Genomic DNA, 15,162 nt, shown 5'->3' with positions numbered 1-15,162 from the left:
AAATAAATAAACGTGTAGACTGTATATTTCGTACATACTCACCCTAAACACAGCCAGAATGATACGAGTAACCTTCTCTTTGACAGAATCACTGAGAATGTCGGCCAATATTGGGATCACACTAAACCTGAAAGAGGACATAATTCCTCACTCTATCTTCCAATATGAAATATGGGCATGTATATCACATCATGCACATGTCTACTGCTAATCTGTGAAACTTGTAGAAAATAAATTTAAAATGTAAAGGCTGAAAATTTAAATGTTACAGACAATACATATCCAGAATGTACCACATGTATCCACCTTCAGCTTTTAAAAAACTACTTGAACACTACAGTCTCAATAGTGACATCACTGGTAAATAAAAAATTTAAATAGAAACCAACCATCATATTCAGTTCACATGATACATAATAAGTAGAAGGTTAAATTGCCTCTTGGGTTCAAATAGTTTTATGACAATAAAATTAATTTATAAAAATTTCTTTAACATTTTCTGAATAGTTTTCTTTTCATTGCATTCATTATAACTATAATTTATATTCCATATGGACTGCTTCCTCAGTGGAGATAGGAATATTATCTTCCTCTAACAGCAGCCATCAAATAAGTCCACCATTCGGACCCAAAAACTTAGTTATCATAAATTAAAACAGCCAAAACAATAAAAATAAGTAGTTACTACAGGATTCTGACGATAGTGTATAACACACAGAGATATTGGGTTTTCAGACTTTATCCATCGTCCTGGTTTTTAAGATAACTAAGGAAAACACGATATTTCGGACACTGGATCTGTTTCCATCCTCACCTGAGGACAGAAACAGATCCAGTTTCTGAAACATCGTGTTTTCCTTAGTTATCTTAAAAACCAGGACGATGGATGAAGTCCAAAAACCCAATATCTCTGAATAAAAATAATGTTAGTTAAAAATTACAATTATAATGACAACACTAGAAATAATAAATACTAATTAATATTGATATTAAAACATTAATTAACAATAAGAGTAGTAATATTCTCATTCTGACTTATGCAAAATCATGTGATGGCAACAGACACTATCTCATACCACTGACTACATGTTAATAATGTTCATCTGATTATATGAATATTAATTTAACAAAACTGGAAGAAAGAAAGAACTTCAAAACGTTAAATATTTGTGTAAAATAGACACAATACCACTGTAAGCAAAAATTAAATTTTTCACCCATCCAGTGGACAGCACGATGCTGAAGCTATCATGATATGTACATTCGTAAATTAGGAATACACTCAAGACCTATAGCTGCAAATACCATACAATGGCTAAGAAGCTCTGTTCATGGTCATGTGCTTCTGTAGTCCTGGTAAAGCATGTCTGTATCAGGGCTCACTTGTTCATTTTCTCGGCCAGCAGAGGATTGAAGGTGAGAACCCAGAGACAGAAGATCAGTTGGTACTGGACCTGGAAGTTCACTCGTCCCTGAAGAACGGCAAGAAGGGTGGAGATACCATCTACAGCTACAAATGCAAATCTGTACTCATCTATACGTAGCATCATCTGCAGACATCGCGCCACTGACTGCATGTATTCGTTGTTCTGGAATAACAGGCCATGAACAGTTGTAATGCAAAATGACACAGATTTTTCTTTGTATCAGCTTCTCAAATTAAAAAACAAACAGATTAGTTCCCCAGCCCTGCTTTTGTGATTTTTCTCAGTCCCTCCAAATAAATTTTTGGGTAATACTGTAACCACTTTAGGTTCACCAATGTAAAGAATTTATATGATAATCTTTATTCAAAACTGGGTCTCAAGGAGTTAAAATCAGTTACTTTATTCTCAAATTCATCACCCATAAACCTAAGATAACCCATTAATATTTACATAAGCCTGAAATTGATATATCAGTATAAGTAAAGTTTGGCACCTTTTAAATTTAATGGACTTTTGAATATACATATATGATGCACATGCAACTAGCTTTACTATGTCAAATTCACAATGATCATGTTATTTATTATTTTTCAAGACCCTTTTATAGATCATCCTCTTCTCATTCCTGTATACTTTTGATATTATCATTATTATGGCTCGACATGGTAATACGAAGACAGGCACATAAGGACCAAGTAGCTGGGGGCCTGGAAACCCAGTTACTAAAAATAATGTGTTGTCAGCTGAGGGTACTCCTCTTTACACTGACTATGATAACAGTCAATGCTGCATTATGTGAACAATTTAAAATCTATGAACATAATTTCTTATAAAGGAGCCCGCAAACTTCTTGAGTTTCAATATAGTTCATTAAACCATCTGATCTTCCAAACAATATACACATCATCACATTTTTTAATATCAAAACAACTTCTACACCCCAGTGTATGTGTACTGAATGAATGTGACTTTGGGCCATATTAGTAAACTCAAACAGAACTCAGCATGTCACCACAGTTACATAAACTTACTAACATAATGGTCATAGGTTTCGGAGAACTGTATCACCTAATCAGACATTTAATGTGGAATCTATCATCTATAAGTGTGTTTAGTAATTATAAATTAATTATAATCAGGAATGAATACTAATTTACTGCTACAGTGTGATCCAAGTCTCTTAGGATATGAAAAAGACATTAAATAGGCACCAGTTCAATCCGTTATATGCATATTAAGCACAACAAATAACAACGAACATGTGAATTACTTGGCATTTTGAGTTAAAGTGTTAATTGTATCTTAGTGATCCTTCCAGTCAACACAAAAGAAAGTGGAGCCCTTATAATACATGGATTAATATTTTACAGCCACGAGTAAGAAACTTATACACCATAGGTTTGCAAAATATAGTATATCTCCGGTAACTTCAAAGATGACAATTTGAAATAAACAGTTGACAGTTTTTTAATAGATCCTGTCGTGTATACGATATTAAAGTAGACTGAACAGACAGAAACATGTAGTGGGATTGATATAATAAACTGACTTATTCTTTTCAATTGCTCTCAAGTGTTTTATTATATTATAATCAAACGCTGCTGTGTGACAGTACAAACACTTTAATATCTGACTAGTCTGAAGAACTACAAAATAATTAAAATGACACTTTAAAGTAAACAAAGTAAGAAAGGTACCACAAACTGTTTCACCCTGACCATTCTAGTATATTAATGGAGGCTTCTGGGAGGCCTGGCTCATAGTCTTAAAACAGACAACTTATACTTAAATTTCAAAAATGTCCTGCTCACTTTCTGTTGTATCATATCCCCATAATATCGAACAATTGTAAAACTACAGCACTGTCAGTCATCTGGAGGTTTTAAGTAACTACATGGTACTGATCTTCCTTCAGCATCTGATTGTTAAGTTAATCAAGAAATCTCTGACCTCTATCAAAAATAAAGATGCACAGCTATATTTATGAAAGTCAAGCATTGTATCCTATTCTGTACTGCATGAATCCAATTCATATCTTCAGACTGAAATTCTCTATGACCCATTATTTTACTGTTCTCCCATCTATACCTAAATCTCCTGAACTGTCTTTCCCTCAAGGTTATCTATCAAAAATACTGTATACATTTCTTTTTCCTTCGTTGCATGCAACATGTTCAATTCATCTCTCACTTGTTCAACACTGCGTAAAAACAGAATAGAGCCAGTGCTGCCATGAAAGAATTGATTCTCAGTGTCCAGCAAGCTCTCTTCCTGAACAGTGTCACTCAGTTTAGAACAAAAACCAACCAGATTCTCCTCATGCTGCTCGGCTGGTGTTTCAGGCACAGAATCTGGAGACAAATCCTGTACAGCACGCGAACCATGCAAGTTTGCATCCGTTAGTGCTTCACTCTACAAAAATACAATTGGAGCGAAAAACCAAAATACTTCAAATGCTTCTATATGAATATAGGTGCAAATAGAAAGCTTACACAATGAGTAACAGAGAGAGAACTAAAAGTGCTACTACTTCAGGGAAAGAAATGCGTGCTGCATGCAACAGAAGTTATGTGTTATCTAAAATGGCTACGTGTGTTAATCAGATTACAAGCAAAACATAATACTAGTTTTTGGTAGCAGTTCTATACACATCAAATTTATAAACTACAGTCTACACTACAGCAGTGACCATGCTGGGCTCTTATATTTGTCTCCTGTCTAAATCCACAAAGACACATGGACTTTTCTAGGCCTACAGAGACATGGGAGTAGGGGCTTTTTAAAGTACTTGTTCTCAAGTAGACGTGCACCATACAACAGAAAGCATGTGAGAGGAAGTTGTTGTGGCATAGTTAAAGCTACTATTTGTACTTCCTTTAAGAGACTAAGAAAACCACAAAAAGCCCTAGTCAGGACAGAAAATCCACTAGCCAAAATTAAAATTGGTGAACTGATATAAAGAATGACTATAAACAACCAATTACAATATCTGGTTCTTCAGGTACCTCATAACAGAGCTAAACTACTTAGAAGGTAAATTCATATCATGCAGCCAAACAGAGCATCTTTGTCTATCACTGGCATTCCTCTACTTACATAGTTCACCCCTAAGATGACTCTAAAGGTGGACACAATTAACCTCTAAAACATCAGAAAGTCCTTTCATATTGAAACTATGTGAAAATGCAAGGAGCATATCTTCTGGAATATAATGCCATGCAGTCCATTTAGAGTCAACTGATGTTTTGGAGGAACATATCTCCTCTGTTTTATGGGTCAAATAAGCCGAGCAAGATACCAGCATGAAAGCAGGCAGCAAGCCATGTAATTGGCTGCCCAGAAACTTTAGATTATATAAACAGCTGGAAGGAAATGGAAGAGTACACCTCAGTTCCCATCGGCTCACCATGGGACAGAATGAAACCACTGGGATCTCACACAACCACTAGGTGAACCAATAGGAGACAAGAACAGGAGCCTTGCTGGCCCTGAAAAGGGTCGCTTTTCCTGGTCTAGGAAAAAGATAGGGAAAAGGTGTGTGTTGGCCAGGGAACTGACTTGTAAGGGAGAGAAGTCTAGTGAGTGAGACGCAGGCATGCAGTGAGGGGTGAGGGAGCAGAGGTAGCGGAAGGACGCCAAGAGAGCAGGGCAGAGGCTGGTGAGTACCAAAACAGGGCATATTCTGTGTCCTGATAAAGGCAGTTTGCACGGATATGCATGGCGCCAAGGAGATCCCAAATCTGCTGTCATGTGATGGAGGTTTCCTACGATCCTAGACCAGCAATACTGCCACTTTTCAGAGCCATCAAAACTCCTGTTCTTGTCTCCTACTGGTTCACTCAGTGGTCATGTGACAGCCCAGCAGTTTCATTCTGTCCCATTGCAAGCAAATGGGAACTGAGGTCCACTATTCCATTTCCCTCCCGTTTCCTGTTATCCAAAATTTCCAGCCAAGCAATTACTTGGCTTCCCGCCTGCTTTCACACTGGAATCTTGCTCGGCATATTCAACCCCTTAAATATTAGTTGACTTTCAACATACACAGCATTATGTATATCCCAGTTGTGAGAACCTCAAATCTTATCTATGTGGTAATATATAAAATCATTTCCAAGTATGTCAACATGACATGCCCCAAATTGAGTGTCCACCTCACACCTTGTCCTATTTATTTCAATAAGGGTTGTATGAACCATCAAGGAATACATCTGTTTGTATACAACCTCAATCTGGGCTACTTTGCCAAACAGAGAGCTATAAACAGATATGTACAACACACCACATGCTAATACTCATGATATAGTAATAAGGAGGCATGATATTAAACATAAAACCACCAATCATGGAATCTGAACTTGCAACTTTAGGAAATACCTCACTACAGCAGACAAAAACAATGACATGGAATGTGAACAGTCTATATGAAATGAAAGTTATTCCAAATGCTTTGCAACCTTCTATGGAAGCATACCACACTAGTCAGATGCAAAGTCCTACTTGATGCCCCAGTAAAATGTGAAGTGCTTAAATCTTCTCTGGTTCCATTCATGAGTGCAGCGGATTCATTACATCTAAACCATGCATATCTGATATGACTTCAATTAGTTATATGTTACACATAATCAATGGGAAAGCTTATGTATTATGCAAAACAGTAACATCAATCTCTTTTATACCTCCCAAGAATAAAGAAACTTTCCTTTTCTGGCAACATACAATATATGGTCATGTTCACAGACTATACCAATTTGCCTTGTGCTTGGGCACTATGTATGAAGTAATACAGAGTGCATTCTATCACTCAGATGGAGCAGGATATGAGTAAGCAGTATAGTACTCCACCAACTTTACCCTAAGGAAAGAGCAACTGGTACTCACTGAACAGTAGACTGGGTCAGTCCCAGAGTAATTTTGGATGTCAAAAGGAAAAAAATAATTCCCTACAGAGATACATATTTTTGATAAACAGTTCCAATCTAATGAAGCTTATATTTGTGTCCCCCTTGTTTTCATGTATGCATATTCTACTATAGTTTCCAAAAAGATGGTTTCATTAAGGCTACAGCAGTTATGACATTACCATACGAAACACCTTAACAGATTTTTCCATCCTTACTTACTTACTCATGGAGCTCAGCCCTTTGGGGGGGAGCCTCCAATTCTACAGCTACTCAAGAATTTCCCAGCATTTTATGGAACCCAAAGGTTCATTACCATGTTCACAAGAGCCTTCCACTGGTCCCTATCTTCAGCCAGATCAATCCAGTCCATACCAACCCATTCTATCTCTCTAAGATCCATTTTAATATTGTCCACCCACCTACGCAATTTTCCATCCTACAACGTTTGTATCGGTTGTCTCATGAAAACCTTAAGAAAAGTTCAACTGTATTTGATATAACATGTTAGTGAAATTATATAAGAAGCTTTTAAATTTTCCAATGTCTACAATTTCCTCCCAAAAGACTACTGAAAGCATGTGCCAGCTTATAAAGACAGGTGAACATTGCATCAGATAAATCAAGAACACAAAACTACTTCGGATGTGTTAGTACACAAAACACACTCATGCATCACTATTCAGGAGTCCTTAAAAAGACAGTAAATACGAAAATATATACATTAAAATATGGCACAATTTTTTCTAAACATTAAATATCCTGATGGATAATATTTTGAACATCAGTGATTTAATGATATTAATCTACATAATTAAACTACCTTCTTGACACACTAAATCAATAAGCAGCATCTATCAGAGTGGCAGACACCAATGATGCATACAAAAGGGGCAGAAATCACAAAGCTTTAGCCTCCCACTGAAAGCATCAACTACTTATGGCTGACTGACCACAAATGTTTTAAGCCAATAAACATGTGTCAACCTATTTACCTACTTTGAGCACCTGATCCTGCAAAGCTTCATAATTTTAGTCTCTTCTATATGCATCAGTCTTTACTCTGGCATGAGTATATACTTTTATTCATATTACTTCTCAGTGGCAATATAACTTTTATACTTCCTTCAAATCTAAATATTAATTACATTCCTGCAAAGTTCCTTCATGCTAAAGTCGTTCTATCAGCTGCAAGCAAATCAAATTTAAAAGTAATAAAAAAAATTAAAAAAGCACCACATTCATGTGAAAATATGTGGCAAACTATATAAATTCATGTAAGTCATGTAGTAAAAATTAATTTTAAAATTACAAATTGTTCTCACCAGTTTAACAAATTAATTCAGTTTACAGACACTGAAATTCAGTGTAAAAAAATAAGAGTAAAAAATTAAATTAGTTCATACATTCCAATGTTTACAGTTTTTGGCTATATTTTCTGTGAAAAGCAATGCTAAATAAGGACAGGTGTAGTGAAATACTTATACAAAGGCACTCAAAATGCTTTCTTTAAGATTTATGTTCTTCATTCTTCTGCATGTTCATTTAATGGAGGTCCAAGTCTTTTGTTCATAGTGCTGAACAAAAGTTAGAATACTAAATTGTGCAGTCACATACTCTATTATTGGAAAATCTAATCTACATTCATGTACACACATAATTTCTTCCTTATATTTTCTGAAGGATACAGCAAGTCAAAATATGTTTCAAATAAATATTAAAGGCCTTAATGAGATCTATGCTTTATGTTATATATACAGACAGTAAAAGTGACAGGAGCTCCGATTAAAATGCGGGTAGGACCATTGCGGAGACAGCAAAAAATCTAAACCCTGATTCAAAATTGAAATACAAAGCATTTCTGACGAATGTGGCAAAGGCCTGGGCTACAGACCAGACTCAGACACAGACTTAGGGCAACCGGGCACATCAACTCCCACCCCACGCAGGCCTCATGTGGACCCCCCAGGGCGACTCTTGGGTGATGTGCGGAAACATACCCTCATGAAAATTGTGAAGAGTGATCATTCCAAGGGGAAGCATCCTTCTAGGCAATGCTGTGTTTGCACAGTTCATAAAAAAGGAATATGTCTACATTGCAAGCTGTGTAATGCCACTTCACAAAGGGGAATGTTTCCAGAAATATCACACTCTCAAGCACTTCTTGGAGAACTGGTAAGTGTTCTTCAAAAATTTCAGTTCATAAAATTAATTAGGAGATTTTAATTTTTAAGTTGAACAGTGCACAAGTTAGGATAGTAAGTTTAATAATGCCGGTCCCCAGGGCGATTTAAATATTTAAATCGCCGGTCCGTGATGTGTTAAAATACATATACATACAATGTTTGTAATGCACAATATATATAAAATCCAACTTTTCCACAACTACAGCAGCTTTCTTGGTATATTACAGTTTTAAAATCTTTTGGAAAAGTTGGATTTTGTACATATTGTGCATTACAAACATTGTATGTATATGTAATTTATCACTCAAAACACCCACTGTGATAGCAGTTTTAAAAAAGTATCGATGTCCCTCTGATGATGGTCTCTAGGGACCAAAACATGTAAGGGTGTTAAGTTTCCAACTAGTAAAAACTTCAATAGTCACAGTGGATGGAGTTGTATTGTCTTTGTCATCAAAAGCAGTTTATGGGTCAAATTGCTATCGGAGGAAGTTATGCATGTACTAAATTTTGTGTAAGAATAATTCTTGAAAGACCTATGATTGTGTGTTCAAAATCACATGAATTTGGTGCCAATTATGTGCTGTTAGAAAACAGTCAAATATCTGTGTAGGAGCAAGTTACGTTCTGCTTCAGCTGATCTTTCAGCCAGGTGAGGTAAAACTGCAAGTCTGAGCGATCCATCAGTTCCTGGCTCCAGCAGGCAATCTTTGCGATTATCCTTGATGTCATGTTCATGATGAAACCATCAGGGCGATTCAGAAGATTCAAGAAAGGACCCCACACTGTTTCTCGCTTCTTAGAAGAATGCTCACGGAAAATTTCTACACGTGAATGGTCCTCCTGTAATGCAATGAGAATGTTTTAAATCTTGCACTGACACAGAAACTAGCAAACAGTAGGTGCTTTTGTCCATATCAGATGCCTTATATGAGGTGCTACTGGAAAGTTTCCTGACTGGGTCAAAAAATTAATATGGGCTTAACTTACTCAATTTTGGATTCCATCTCCTTCAAAACAATCTCCTTGGGATTGTATACAGTGACCTCACCCATTTTTTCCACGCTTCAAAAGTGCCGTGGAAGTAATTTTCCTTAATGTTGTCGAATACCACTTGCGATTCCTTTCGGATGTCAGACACTGTTTCAAAACATGGTCCCTTAAGTTTCATTTTCAATTTGGGAAACAAAGCAAAATCACAGGCAGCTAAGTCCAGCAAGTGAAGAGGATGGGGAATGATAACCATGTTATTGTTAGTCATGAACTCTGTGGTTTTCAGGGACATGTGGTCAGGTGAATTGTCGTGATGGAGGAGCAATGCAGCACATGTTTAAATTTTCTGTTAAGACCCCATACCAAACTCCATATGAGTAACTGATCTCAACAGTGTCTGTGAGCTCATGGGTTGTTCGGTGATGGTTTTTGTGGATGAGTTCTCAATTTTTTTTAAACAGTATCCGTCATTTTGCTTGTGCTTGGTCACCCTGAACATTCATCATCTTCAACTGAAACTCGACCAGCTTTGAAATGTGAATGCCATTCAAAAAATGCTGTGACTTAAAGAATGTTCTCCAAAAGCCTCACAAAGCATTTCACTGGTTTCGCTAGCAGACTTACCGAGCTTCACACAAAACTTGATGCAGACACATTGCTCGATTTTACCATCCATCACAGAAAACACAAAACAAGAAATTGAAAAAGCATTCAAGTAAAAGCAATGTGTGTTCACAGCACAATGTCATGTGGCAGACTGATGCAATAGGTTTGCCGAAGTGTGACCTCGTCCTCCCCTCTCACTTCTTTCACTAAGGCAGTTACAACAATAACAATCCGGGAACTTTCCGATAACACCTCGTTATCCTCTTGACAGTGCAATAAATGCAGAATGGCAGCAAAAGATTTTGTGCCTTTGTTGCATGAAGTCCTGTAATGCTATTTCATACTTAGTCTTATATTCAACAAACCTGCAACATATCATCTATCATTATCAAGATATACTGTATGGTCTGGTCCTTTGACACATGCCCCAACAAGTTGAGGAATGTTCTTGCACACTGGTTACGGTTATCACGAAGCAGTCCTTCACGACTGGCTGCATCAGCATTGTCAAATGCCACAATGAAACTGTAGTCTTCCTGTGAAATCATCTGAGATCTAGAAAATGAAAATATTCAGTAGTTACATAATTCTATCCTGCATCATATGCATTAGTTCTGCAACTGTGGTTCCCGTAGCTTACCAAAAAATTAAAGAACAATGGAAATTTGCCTCTTTACTCATTGTCTAAGAACCATAAGCAACTAAAATTCACTGACAAGAGAATTAGGTTAAAATGGCTTACAAATTGACCACACACATCCATTTAGTGCCAAAGTTAAGAATTGGTTAATCTACACCTCCATGTGCCTTCACAATGTGACATACTGGCTCCAGGATAACTAAATTTACTTTGCAATTATAATTCTAGGTCAGACCAATGGAATTCAAGTTTCCCCACAAAATATAACTGTTATAGCCAACATGTTGTGATTCTTGAACATGAAAACTGACTTCAAAATAGACTGCCAGCCTCTGATCCCCAGGAGATATTACTTTTCTCTTAATTACTATTTTAGAACAATTCTAGCCCTTACACACCTCCTTAACAATGGATACTGGGATCATGTTCTCTGGAAGATAAGGCAGACAGAATGTGAACCAGTTATCACTTCTAATGCCATGGTCACTTAATGCATATGACTCACAAATGACTCTCTGGTTTGGAACTCAAGCACATGTTACTCTGACTTACCTTTTCTATATTGCTGGTAGCTTCAACAAGAAGCTACTACGCACAGACCGAATATGCAGTTATGTAACATATGCAATATGTTTCAGCTAACATGAATGATGCGTTAAAACAATAAATGCCACTGCTACTACTTGTACTAAGTAGCATAGACTTTTAAATCCATGATATTTTAAGAAAGTGTATAAAACTGTGTCCTCTTTGATCGTGTAAGAGCTGAAGGTTAACTATTACTTACTGATGATAAGACTGCCAGTTCACCCGTTGGGTACGAATTTCCGTTGCTTGCTGCTGCAACACACTCGTTGCAGCGAGCATATCTACAGCACAAGATAGAAACAAGCATACAACTAAAAATATTATCATTATTACATGATCAAATATTCTGCAAGTCTGAAAATTTGTACATATAACACAAGAAATGAAATCCATGTCATCTAGTGACTCATATATTTAAAAGACTCTTTATGAATATAAATGGGGTGTTTATATGTTCGTGCGAGAGTATGTGCTTGAAATTAAATGAAATACTACACTCTATTAACAGTCATGTAACCAACGAACCATTTATTAAGAATGCACTACGAGCAATAACAAACAGCCAGTTTTCGCCTATGTTTGCGAGAATGTGCACTTGAAATTCAATGGAATACTAAATTCAATTACCAGTAATGTAACAGGGGTACCATGTATTAAAAATATACTGTGGGCAACAACAAACAGTCAGTCTTTTCAAAGAAAAAAAGTTAATTTAACCTACTTCCCAAAGGCGTTACGCTTTTTGATAATACGTACCAATTTTCTCATCCGGCAAAGCAGGTATTATGGATTTCACGTTAAAATCTGTGTTCGTCATATCGACGATTATTTTTAGTCTCTAATGATATATATTTACAATATAAAATAGAAATATATGTAACACCAAAATCACATCCACTACAACCTGTACCAGATTCGTGCTGCTGACTGATGGAGACTAATCTTGTGATCACTTTCTCACGTTGCCAACATGTTTTTTTAATTTTGGTCATAATAATAACAACGTTTCTATGACCTTAGAGCTTTAAACATAACGGAATAATAATTTAAAAAACGAGAGCGTTACGTTGGTGCAGTAAATTCTAAGATGCATGTGTTACACAATGTTTAAACCCCATTCTTCCTTCAAGTATCAGTTAGTAGCAATGACGTGCGCGCGCATTTTAAAATAATTGTAATGTTGTCTGATCGCAAGTAATTCATTCTTTCCCTCATTCATTCATTTTATTTGGCATTCATAATTTCTATAACAATAACACTTGAACACGTCACATCATTAAATACTTCATTCTAGAAGTTCTTTTGCCCAAATACCTAAAGGATTAGAATTTGTCAACAATAAATAATCACTCTTGACATGGTTAACTTATAATTAAAATATAACACACACACAATCAAATCAGATAAATAATCAAATTAGAATATATTTAAATCAAATATTTAAATTGAAATGCAAGCCAACCTTATGAGTTTATCGAGAAAATTTTAAGAGTATTACAGTAAATCAAGAGTCTTACCTATGACCATGTCAATCACCAATCACATTCAGATACTACAATGCAATTGATTGGTCTGCCTTGTTTTCAGAAAATGTCATGACCAATCGAAACGTTCCCATTAGCACAGTACCGTATCCCTGTGATACATATGTATGAAACAACCCACCTTTAACTGGATTTTATCCAATCAAGTCACTGTCCAGTAACAGAAGATTAAACAAACATAAAACAAAAGTTTACTATAAAATCCAGGTCTTTAAAGATACATTCAATCCACATAATTATTCCCCTGAAATTCATTATTATGTACTCTATTTATTCTTAGTCCATTTAAAGATGTGTTTAATAATATGAGTTCATTTTTTCAGATATACTATATCTGTATTAAAATAAGATGTAAGTTTCCATCTGTGTATACCTAGAACAGCGTTGTCTTCTGGGATATATTGTTGTGTAGTCCTTGCTATCTGCTTCATGCTGGCTTCTTGCTTCACCTATTCTTCATTCCTGAAGAGAGAGCCTACATGTTCCTCTGAAACGCCAAATGACTTTCAATGGACTACATAGCATCATGTATATCCCAGAAGATACAACTTTTCATAACCACCACTGTGAGAAACCCCAATCCTGTGTAAGTGTATATGCTTTATTTCCTGTTGTTGATTACATGTTATTAAAACCCTACATTTCAGTCTTACAAGATCTTCAGGGAGCATGCCACATTAAGGTAAATGTTACAAATCATACACACAAAAACAAAGGATTTAAAATACCTGAGCCATACATTTGTTGTAGGAATTATTATGTTAGAACTGACTGATACAGGCTGTAGTTAGTGCAGTGTCATCAGGTACATTTTGTCACACTAAATTGTATGTTATTGTTTCATACTTATTTTAGTTGTCAGTAAGGTGGGCTCTTATGTTTTCATTGTGGTTCTTGGTAGGTGAAGCAGTACCTAAAGTTTTTTTTATTGCTAGTGGGGTGGGACTAAGTCCCTTGTACTGCGACCACTTCTGGCCTATTGTACCAGCCTCAGATGATAGGTGAGGGTGATTGTGGAGCAATTGGTGGAATGAAGATTGGCAGGGGAAACCGATGTACTCGGAGAAAACCTTCCCCGGCGCCACTTTGTCGACCACAGATCCCACTTGACCAGACCTGGGATCAAACCCGGGCCGCCACAGCCAGCGACTAACCAATTGAGCTATCGCGCAGCCTACCTAAACAGTTTAAACTATACAACATGCCCAGCCCTGTATAACCATCGCAACTGACTTTTTGATTTGGTATCATTTTATAAATTACAAACAGGGCGAACATGACAATACAGGAACCAAGTTAGCCCCCTGGATTGCCATGATTTTAAGTGTGGCACAAGTAATAACCTTTTTTTTAGTTTGTTTTTGTTGTGATCATAAAATGGTAGCAATTTAAACATGTCAGGCAGCAATGACAGTGGCAATGTTTTAAGGACTGGACACAAGGCTGACAACCTTGCTCTGTAAAATAAAATTGTTGCTGCAAAATCCAAAGGAGTGGAAACCAAGTGATCTAATCCAAGAGAAGTCTGGCAGAATCTTCTAAGGAAGGCTATGGCTCAAAAAGGGCCGTTTTGCCCATGATGATTCATGCATTTGATTCAGCATATTTTTGGGTTTCCAAAAGAGCAATCCACTTACACTAATATGCATCCTGCATGAAGCAGCACAGTTACACTCTAAATGAGAACATGTTTGTCAGGCTTCCCTCAGAAAGGAAAGCTTCATATCCAATAGGAACCTCCATTTCCTCTACACCTTTAGGCTGTGGTACTTACACACAATGGTAACTCCATTTTTACAATTTGATACAGATTTCATGATGTAATCCTGCACTTACAAGCGTCCATAAGAGAAATAAATCTTCCAAAAGTGCTGCTTCACAATGGCTTGCATGAAGGGTTTGTGGAATAAATCAAATCTGGGAACGATATTGCCATTGTTTGGTAATTGGTGGGCAGAACTTCCACTCCATCAGTATGAGGGTTTACCTCTCAAGAGACTATAAGATTTGTGTTGGAATGAGTCACAGTGAGATGGGCAATCTTCAGTTTACATTCTTCACTCTATTACATACCATCCTGAAAGTTCATTTCAAGCAATGGTACAGTAAATCCCTGTCCAACAGGTGAATACATCTTCAAAAAGGAATCAATAAATCCACACTTGACACATGTCATGGGGATAACAATTTAGCTGAATATTCAGTCACTTATGCCGAATAAAAAAAAGTTGGTTATGCAACACATATGCAAAAGCTTTACAATCTTTAGCTTCATAAACA

General features: G+C 36.5%; 1 protein-coding gene across 7 annotated transcripts in view; it reads right to left on the bottom strand.

Moving 5' to 3' along the window:
* LOC111862075 (V-type proton ATPase subunit H) overlaps positions 1–12,447 on the bottom strand; it is a 49,986-nt gene extending 37,539 nt beyond the window's left edge. For 3 of the 7 annotated variants that reach the window (XM_023847171.1, XM_023847187.2, XM_023847178.1), the window contains exons 1-7: positions 12,095–12,447; positions 11,538–11,619; positions 10,476–10,665; positions 9,136–9,354; positions 3,735–3,839; positions 1,384–1,589; positions 43–127 (exon numbers count right to left, since the gene is read on the bottom strand). In XM_023847171.1, the coding sequence (XP_023702939.1) occupies positions 43–127; positions 1,384–1,589; positions 3,735–3,839; positions 9,136–9,354; positions 10,476–10,665; positions 11,538–11,619; positions 12,095–12,155 (948 nt within the window). In that variant the 5' untranslated portion in view covers positions 12,156–12,447. The remainder of the gene's footprint in view (positions 1–42; positions 128–1,383; positions 1,590–3,734; positions 3,840–9,135; positions 9,355–10,475; positions 10,666–11,537; positions 11,620–12,094) is intronic. The other 4 variants (XM_023847161.1, XM_023847195.1, XM_023847204.1 and 1 more) reach the window with 4 other exon arrangements.
* Between the last annotated feature and the right edge of the window lie 2,715 nt (positions 12,448–15,162).

The sequence above is a fragment of the Cryptotermes secundus genome, unplaced genomic scaffold (genome assembly GCF_002891405.2).
Source record: "Cryptotermes secundus unplaced genomic scaffold, Csec_1.0 scaffold559, whole genome shotgun sequence".
In the NCBI taxonomy this organism is placed as follows: Eukaryota; Metazoa; Arthropoda; class Insecta; order Blattodea; family Kalotermitidae; genus Cryptotermes; species Cryptotermes secundus.
This window is presented reverse-complemented; position numbering and strand designations above follow the sequence as displayed.